Raw genomic sequence first — 9,033 nt, 5'->3', positions numbered from 1 at the left:
GAAAGGTTCCATTTTTCTTCTTGACAAGAAGTATTGGAGCTTCGTGTGATGAACTACTAGGTCGGATTAGGCCTCGGTCAAGTAAATTAGTGATTTGAGTTTGTATTTCCCTGTGTGCGGTAGGATTTACGCGATAAGGTGCTCTACAAGGAGGTTCACTACCCGGTATGATGTCAATTTTGTGGTCTTTTGGGCGTGATGGTGGAATTCCACGTGGCAGATCATGCATGAAACAATCTTTAAATTTTGAAAGAAATTCATCGTGTGTGGAATTACGTGAAGTTTAAGTTTCAGCAGAAATTTGATTTACCAATACTAGATGTGTTTTCCCTTGTTTTCGAATGGCTCGTTTGGCTTGAGTGTGAGAGAGAAGTGGAAATTTTTGTTGTGCCAGTGTTGCTTGGATGGAGAAAGTTTTATTATTATGAGTGAGAGACATTGTACGTGTTTTATAATTAATCAACGGGTCAAATTCATGACGAAATGGCATTCCCAAAATCATATCAAGACCATGCAATGGTGCTACCAAAAATGTACGTGCTTGAGTGAATTCACCAATGCAAACTTCAACAGTGACTTGAGTTTTACAATTAAAACGTTGATTATTAAAAACAGTTTTGACCTTATGAGGTGATGAAATTTCAGAGAGTAATAGTTGTTGTGCCAATCATGTGGAAATGAAATCATGGCTACTACCATCATCTAGCAGAATGGTGACATTTTCAGCCTTAACAATGCCTTACACTTTAAACAAGGTGTGAGGAGATATAGGAGTACCTGAGGATGGGTTGTCATCGTTATCATAACCGAGGTCATATCCCTCACCGTAGTTAACTTCCACTTCATTGTCGTCGGGTGTAGCATCTTCGATGAGGTTAAGAGTAGCTCCGTTGGGGCGGTTGTTGTTGGAGGGTTTCTGATTTGAATTCCTGTTGACTCCATTTGAATGGCCATTGGATTGACCATTGCCCTTAGCATGACCATTTGGGCACTTATCTGCATAGTGACCATATTGAAAGCATTTAAAACACTTCACCTTTTTGTTACCGTTAGAATTTAGAGGAGAACGCTGGTTGAAAGGATGTTGGTTGCCTCGTTGTTGAGTGTTGTTGTGGTTGTTGCTCGTATGAGGTTGAGCAGTGGTAGGAGGATTGTCAAATCTTCGTCTTTTAAAAAAAGTACGGCTTTGGTATTTACTTCTGTCAAAGTTAGGAGAAAAAGGAAGTCTCTTGTTGCGGTTAGTGTTAGCAGGTTGATCAGTCTGAGAGGAATGTCCACCTTTCTTCTTTTCTGCGTTGAGAGCCAAGTTAACGGCCTTTGACAGAGAATCTGGTTCGAACATATCTACCTCAGCACTAATTTGTAGTGCCAAGCCTGATATGTACTTTCGCTTCAATTTCCTGCGACTAACATGTTCAATAGCTTGCAATTGAATTAGACAATTCCAAAAACGGTCAGTGTAACCCTGTACATCTTCATTTCTACCCTGTCGAATTAAATCCCATTGACGTCGTGCTTTAGCTTTGTACTGTGTGGGCAAAAATTAGGGCAAAAATACTTTTTTAAATGCATTCCATGTGCGTGGTCTTCTTCCATGTTGTTTGGTGGCGTTCCACCACAATGCAGCGCTGCTGGTGAGATGATTGGATGCACACTTTACCTTTCACGCTCGGGAAAGTCTTCATCATGAAAATAGTCATCTAGCTGACTAACCCATGCTAGAACCGTGCTAGCATCTTTAATGCCATCAAAATCTTTGAAAGTGAAGGCTTTTCTGCTAATTTTGTTTTTCTTGGGTGCCGGTGCAGATTCGGTGCGTGCAGAATGCAATAATTTATCTTCAAGTTCTTGCCTTCGCATGCGTTCATATGTGAGTGACTGCTGTAAATTTTGAAGTTGCTCTGCAATCGTGGGTGCATGAGGAAGATGTGCCATGATTGCGTGCTTTTCTTTTTTCTTTTTTCTTTTTTTCTTTTTTTTATAAATATAATTTAATAAATAATTAAATGGTAATGCTTAGAAAGGCTATTTGGTGATATTTACAGATGCAATATGCGAAATAAAATAAAATAAATAACAAAAATATAATGTACTTAGCTAAGAAAGAGCGGTGGCGTCCAGTCCGGAATTGCGATGTGCTAGGAAATTGCCGAAGAATAGACAGTCCGACGGTGTGTCACCGAGCCAGTTGAATTTTGTAGTGTCCGGTCTCCCGTATCCCCAAAGCAGATAGCAGTGGCGGTCGAAAGAGAATTCCGCAAATTATATTGGTAATTGACAATTCGTTGATTTTTTTTATTATTATTAATACGACGATGACATGATCCTTGGCAGGTGCGGCTCAAGCTTGTTAATCGGTTTCAAATAGGGATCGACGACTTTTTAAGTTCGTGGAGACTTAGACTTGCAGTCGGCGATTGAAGGAGGGTGACCAGAGTTTGCCAAGGGCCAAGGTTACGGAGAAAAGGAGTGGGTGAGTAGGCTCTTAACAAAAGTAGGCTTTTAAGCTTCAAACGGAAAAGGGTATTTTAAGCTTCAAGAATGTAGACGACCAAATTCAAAGGCTCAAAAAGAAGTTGAAGCTAACTTTACTTTATGCTAACTTTTATGCATGACAAAAACAAACTGGCAGTGTGCAGTTTTGGAGAGTTCACAGTGCCATTGGAATTGAGGTGATGGCAAGCTGGAGAGTTTGAAATTGGTCTTGAAGCAGTAGACAAAAATGATCAGCAATGTATGGCGCTCCCTTTGATGCAATTCATATTGAATTTGAAGCAAGTCTATTATGAAGCTTAGTGTGTGTGTAAGTAGAGGTTCCCGTGGTAGATTGCCGACAAGATCAATGAGCTCTATTTCTTTGTATTGGCCAAGCTCCGATCCATTATGAGGTTGTTGGAGAGGGTCGAACTTCACAAGCCTCGAAAATTTTCCTCAGAACTTCAAAGCCTTTGAATCCAATCTCGTCAATTAATCCAATTAAGATCTGTTACTAATTCCAATTGAAATCTTTCCTTGCTTTTCCAATGCCAAAATTGACCTTCTTGGCCTCTTTACGAATCCGCTACTTCTTATCTTCTTGGCCGATAATTTTCCAATTCGCGATAAAATTTAACCGGTGCTTGAAATTAAGAGATGCACATACCGATTCTTTTGCTGATGATCGACAATTTATTGAGTAATTCGCCGATTAAGCTTCCCAAGTACGACCAAGTAGATTTGACTTGCAAATTCGATTATTTGCAAAATCGGGTGTGTTGAATCGAGAAGTTTCCTCCTTGAAATTGAAATATGATGCCGATTCAATTGAACTTGGTTGCTCTGATACCACTGTTGGGAGAAGAGGGGGAGATCGACCGCTTAGAATATTCACCATAAGCTTTCTAGCCATCACCATCAAACTGTCCACCTCTTCTTCCAATTTCCAAGCACACACACTCACCTAGACTATGACACACACACACACACACAGTAAACATAGAATTGACATAGACAAACTTGTAAGAGAGTGTAGGAGATGTGTAAGAGATGGAAACTAGATTAGAGAGTACACAACAAATAACCATAGCTTAAGAGAGTAGAGAAGAGAATCTGCAAGACAAAGGCCTAAATCTAGCCCCAAACTCCACCGGCACCTCTCTTGTGGAGTTGGTATTTAATATATTACTTTGAGTTTAAGGTGCCAAAAATTGAGGCCCCTCTTTTACAACCACTTTACTTTTGCAAATGAGTGAAGCTCATTAGTTCTTGCATGACCCATAAGGGAAGTTCCCACTACAACTATTTACAGAGCCATAGTGGCTTATTGAAATGATGTTCTAAGATACTGTGCAAATATTAAATGGCCAAGAGTAATTGCCGTCACCTCTTCATCAACTCCCCGCATTCCACTCTACAAAATCATCATCAACTCAATTAGTAAAATAGACGGTACATAATTAACCATTACGCCCAGCTATCCCAATTGCAACTAACCACTACAACAGAAGGATGCCCATTCTCGTAACAAATACGCGAAGTTAGAAACCCAACAAACAAAAGTTGAGTGGCAACCACTGCAATCACAAGTCCATCCAAAACTTTCTGCACAATACAATGAGAAGCGGTCATGGCTCGTCACGAGTATGGCAAGAAGATGTAATTTTTTGGATCTATTAGTTTTGCACAAAAAGAAGGATTCAACATTAACATTCCACACAATTCATCTTTATAACAAATTTGGAATTTAGTAAACATTACTCTTGTGCTTGTGCCAAGGCTTGGGAAAATAATTTTATAAATCCGGCTTTGGATCCTCACTCTCCTCTATGAGAAGGTGATGAAAACCATATTTGAGAAGGGAGATTCAACATAAATTTTAACTATTAAACTAAAACTCTTGAAGTTTGAGCCTGCCCCTCAAATCCTTCTTGCAAAATTTTGAAGTTGTCATTTTTTTATCTGGACAAGTTAGGATAAAGCAAACCTAGCTTTTCCCAAGCCTTGGATTTGTGCCCACATTGGCACATTGTGCATAGACATTTGGTGGGTGCAATTTTTTCCACAAAAAAAGAACATACATACCAGCTCGACACTCTTACTGATCGTTGTGACACTAAGATCCTTGGCAACAAACCTACAAAACAAAGTATACAAAAACCAGTAATAAGTAGATACTTGAAGTAAAACCTATGAGCCAAGATACAAGAAGGCCAGTTTGCTCAAGTTTCAAGTTTTCTCTTTTACTACATAGAATCCAAGATTGCCTCAACATATGTAGTGTCTCAATCATCTGCCTTGTACTATATCACAATAAGCAATATTTTTTATTAAACTTAGAGGAAATGTTAAATTCGGGTGGAAATATTATTACAATAAGTAATGCTTTTTATGAATTTTTGGGTGGAAATGTTAAATCGCTACACAAATCTTTGCTCCAATTATATTTGATAGCACAAAAATGCATTTAACATTACCATGTATAAGCTCTATTGTTGGCTAAAGATATTTCAACAAAGAAAATGCGAATATTGTGTTGATTACATGAAATTCTTTTAGAATATAGGGAGAATTGTTGTCAAACTTACCCAACGGCCAAAAAAGAGAACAAGAGGGCTAGATATCTGATGGCCGTTGATGATGACACAGTTTCTGAGGTCCAAGCTTTAAGAAGTAGGAAGCCCACAAAGACAGAAGCAACGCCTACGATTCCAGCCAAGAGAGCAATAGCCACGAAGGTGAAGGTGGCACCACTCCCTTGCACATCTACATTGGGATAACATCACTCAAATATGAGTTTGTGGTGACAGGGAAGACAATATACCTTGAGTTGTTCGCTATATGTAGGACTACAATATCATGTGTGTTCAAGCAATACCATGAAAATCCCTTCTTTGTGAATTTTGCAAGATTATGGCAAACCCTTTTTCTATTCAATCTGTAAGAAAAAATCTTCTTATGTAATATCCCTCTGTCAATGAAAATGTGACCATTTTTGGGATTAAAACGATCTTTCTATTGAACCCACATGATAGGTACGTGTATTTTAGGTGACTTCGGTTGAGCACTACACCAAGTGCACACTTTCAAAAATGCAATCTTAATGAAATGCTTGAGAAACAACTCATTCGCAAAACATAGCTTCTCTGCATGCAGTCGCCACTACCCCTTGCTTATTAAAATAAGGTCTTTTATTACACAAGAAGATTTAGAATTTTTCTCATGTAGGAAAACGGAGTCTTTTCGAGTGTTTTTCATATAACGAATAACATCATGAGCTTCTGCTCGGGAGGCACAGCATACCTAGCCAGGTACGATTGGGGGGAGGGGACCACCGGGCTGGCGGTCCCCTGCCCCCAATTGTACCTAGCTAGGTATGCAATGCCTCCCTTACAGAAGCTCATGATGTTGAGGTAAGTCACAATGTGGGAATTATTGTGAGAATTTGTCCAAAACTTCTTGTGAATTAACAGTACAGGACAAGGAAAACAAGGTTAGATAAAATGGACAAGAAATGTAGAGCTCTAGGGAGAGGAATGAAAGCATGCAGAGCTCTAGGGAGAGTGGCTTACCAGGGTTACCGTCCAGAAGGCCATTGACAGCCCATGATGAGATTCCAAGGATGGCGAGATAGAGGGCGAAGTTGACAACCAAAAGAGCACCTGCTATACCAGCATTTGTGCGATTCTTTCCTTTCTTGCTGGCCATGACTTCACACACAAACAGAGTCCCAAGCCCTGCCTGCGTATACCGCGTATAACGAGGGTTTCTTCTTCTTCTCTCTCTCTCTCTCTCTCTCTCTCTCTCTCTCTCTCTCTCTCTCTCTCTCTCTCTCTCTCTCTCTCTCTCTCTCTCTCTCTCTCCGGGACAATCCCTGCCTGCGTATACCGCGTATAACGAGGGTTTCTTCTTCTTCTTTCTCTCTCTCTCTCTCCGGGACAATCCCGAACATATAAAGTCGCCGCCCTGCGTGTTTAGCCTCGTCGAGCTCGACCTCGTTGTTGCGTGTCCCCTACAGTAGACTCACGCCACTTCAATTTCAAATTCCTTCATGGCTCTTAAAACTCCATGGCCGGCACTAAGTGACCATAACCAAAGGAATGTACGTCTATGTCACTATATAGACTTGTCTATAACAGATACTAGTACGGCCGGCCGTCTTCGACCCCTCTCCCTCTTTATCGCATGCAAAGGGGCTTATTTTCAATTTGGGATTGCGCCATGTGTAAAGGGCTCCCTCTTCCGCCATATTATGTTAGTAGATTATACAACTATGTGCGCATGTAAGAGTACGTACACACACACATACATATATATGTATGTAACTATATATGTACCCTTGTTGTGTGCGAGCCACAGACGGCTCCAAGCACACAACTAGCTTAACTAGTAAGCTCAAAAGAGGGCAATGGTGTGTCACTCACCGCTCTATGCTCCTGCCGTGGAGGATTCCTCGCCGTGAAGAAGAAGGAGACGCCGCTACGTCGCGCTCAACCGCTTCACCGCTGTCGTGCCGCCACAATGCTCGATCGCACTCTCTCTCTCTCTCTCTCTCTCTCTCTCTCTCACACACACACACACACACACACACACACACAAGGAGGTGAAGAAGAAGAAGATGGAGATGGAGATGGAGCAAGAGCACTCTTCTATTGCACAAATGAGAGAATAAGTGAATTTTCGGTTTAGTTGGCTTTTATATGAGCTCACCCCATTCACACTTGGGGCCCATGCTTAGCCAACTAATCCCTTGAATGTCCTAGTTAGAGTGCGCCTCTCATCGGCGATCACTCTTACCCTTTTCCTATTGGACCGACAAGCCCGGTACCTGACTCTACCAAATAAATAATACAATGTCCACCGTAGGTTACAACGTCCGTCTCGTAGGTGATAGGGTGTCCGTGAGCCGTGAGGGTTAACAGCTTATCAAGCAAGGATTCATTAGACTTAGTACGTCACATTTGGGTACACCCTTTCTCTTTCAAATGAAGAAAAATATATCGTTTTGTTTATGCATTGATTATTCAAGCCTTAACCAAGTAGCAATGAAGAATAAGTATCCTATTTCCGGTATAAATGACATTCTTAATTGTCTACATAGAGACAAGATGTTGACAAAGATTGATCTTTGCTCCCGCTATCATCAAATACAAATTTAGGAGATTGACATCCCCAGGACCACCTTTAACACTTGTTATGGCCACTATGAATTCACAATCATGGCTTTTGGTCTAGCGACTGCTCCTACAACTCTTAATCCCTTGATGCAAGATATATTTTGAGAATTCTTGAATGACTTTGTCTTAGTATTCTTTGATGATATCTTGGTCTACTCTGAATCAAAAGAAGAACATAAAGCTCATGTTTAAGAAGTATTAGAGATCGTACACTAGCACAAACTCTTTGCAAAAGGAACTAAGTGTACATTTTTCACGCCTAAAGTCACTTATTTAGGCATTGTCATTTCACCTGAAGGGGTATGAATTGACCTTGAAAAAATCAAACATGTTGTGGAATGGCCGTGAACTACCTCACAAAGTAAAGTTAGAGGATTCTAGGAATCACAAGATGGTATAGGACTTTGGTGAAGGACTATGCTCTCAAAACAGCACCATTGATTGATCTTCTAAAGAAGATTGTCAAAATACATTGACAAGATGAGCATGAAGCCTATTTTAAACAACTCAAAGAGTATCTAATCTCAAGTCCTACTCTCAAACTTCTAAATTTTACCCAAGAGTTTGAGGTAGTGATGGATGCCAATAACCTTGCCTTAGGATGTGTTTTGATGCAAGAAGGACAACCCCTAGCTTACACTTCTTGAAAGCTCAAGCTACAAGAGGTTAATTATGCCACTCATGACTTGAGTTACTTGTAGTCATGCATGCTCTCAAGCTTTGGAAAAATTGTCTCCTTGGTCAAGAATTTCAATTGTTAATTGGTCACAAGAGTTTAAAGTAGATCTTCACCCAACCTAAACTCAATATGCAACAACAAAGATGAATATAATTGCTACAATAATATGATTTGGACATCAAATTAGACAAGGAAGTACAATGTTGTGTTGGGGTAAAGGCATTGTGCCTTTTCTCGAGTAAAACACCCAATGTCCGGTCGCCCACTAACCTTATTCTTGTACATATACAAAGAATAAGGGGCAGCTCACTTTAAGGCTTACTCCACCCACACAACACCTTGCACTCTCTACGTCTCACATGCGTACACCACACCACATGCATGCATCTATGCATTGCACTCTTCAACTGGTATCAGAGCTATGGTGGTAGATTTAGCCATGGACGGCCTCATGGTGCACTCGTCTGCTATGGCAGCGGCCATGGGAGCTTGAGGATCAAGCTCAACCCAGATTTAGCAAAGGATGGGTAGATCAGAGGAAACCCAACGGAGCTTGGCTTCCTCCACACATTGTCGAAGTGTGAGATTCTCTAGGGTTGACTGGGAAAGCACCGGGCCTCTGGCTATAGACAGGAGCTTAGCACATGCTCAGACTCGGATAAAAGAGTGCAGATAGACTTAATTAATGGCTTAATACACATA

General features: G+C 40.7%; 1 protein-coding gene across 1 annotated transcript; it reads right to left on the bottom strand.

Moving 5' to 3' along the window:
- Window positions 1-3,942: 3,942 nt before the first annotated feature.
- LOC147455239 (membrane protein PM19L-like) lies at window positions 3,943-6,256 on the bottom strand. The gene is made up of 4 exons (XM_086513677.1): window positions 6,048-6,256; window positions 5,064-5,241; window positions 4,561-4,612; window positions 3,943-4,080 (listed from the first exon to the last, which is right to left on the bottom strand). Exons 1-4 carry the CDS (start codon window positions 6,181-6,183, stop codon window positions 3,943-3,945), a joined length of 504 nt encoding a protein of 167 aa, XP_086369803.1. The 5' UTR covers window positions 6,184-6,256.
- Window positions 6,257-9,033: the final 2,777 nt, after the last annotated feature.

Source organism: Adiantum capillus-veneris, chromosome 6 (assembly GCF_014529385.1).
Source record: "Adiantum capillus-veneris isolate H3 chromosome 6, ASM1452938v2, whole genome shotgun sequence".
NCBI lineage: Eukaryota > Viridiplantae > Streptophyta > Polypodiopsida > Polypodiales > Pteridaceae > Adiantum > Adiantum capillus-veneris.
The sequence above is the reverse complement of the archived record's forward strand: the minus strand, read 5'-3'. Positions and strand labels throughout refer to the sequence as shown.

Bases quoted from the DNA above. Each gene is read 5' to 3' on its own strand.
- LOC147455239 (XM_086513677.1), bottom strand. From the start codon at position 6,183: ATGGCCAGCAAGAAAGGAAAGAATCGCACAAATGCTGGTATAGCAGGT. The intron at 4,613-5,063 runs GTAAGTTTGACA...TTTGTTTTGTAG, and splicing joins TTCTCTTTTTTGGCCGTTGG to GTTTGTTGCCAAGGATCTTA. The intron at 4,081-4,560 runs GTATGTATGTTC...TGTATTGTGCAG, and splicing joins TCAGTAAGAGTGTCGAGCTG to AAAGTTTTGGATGGACTTGT.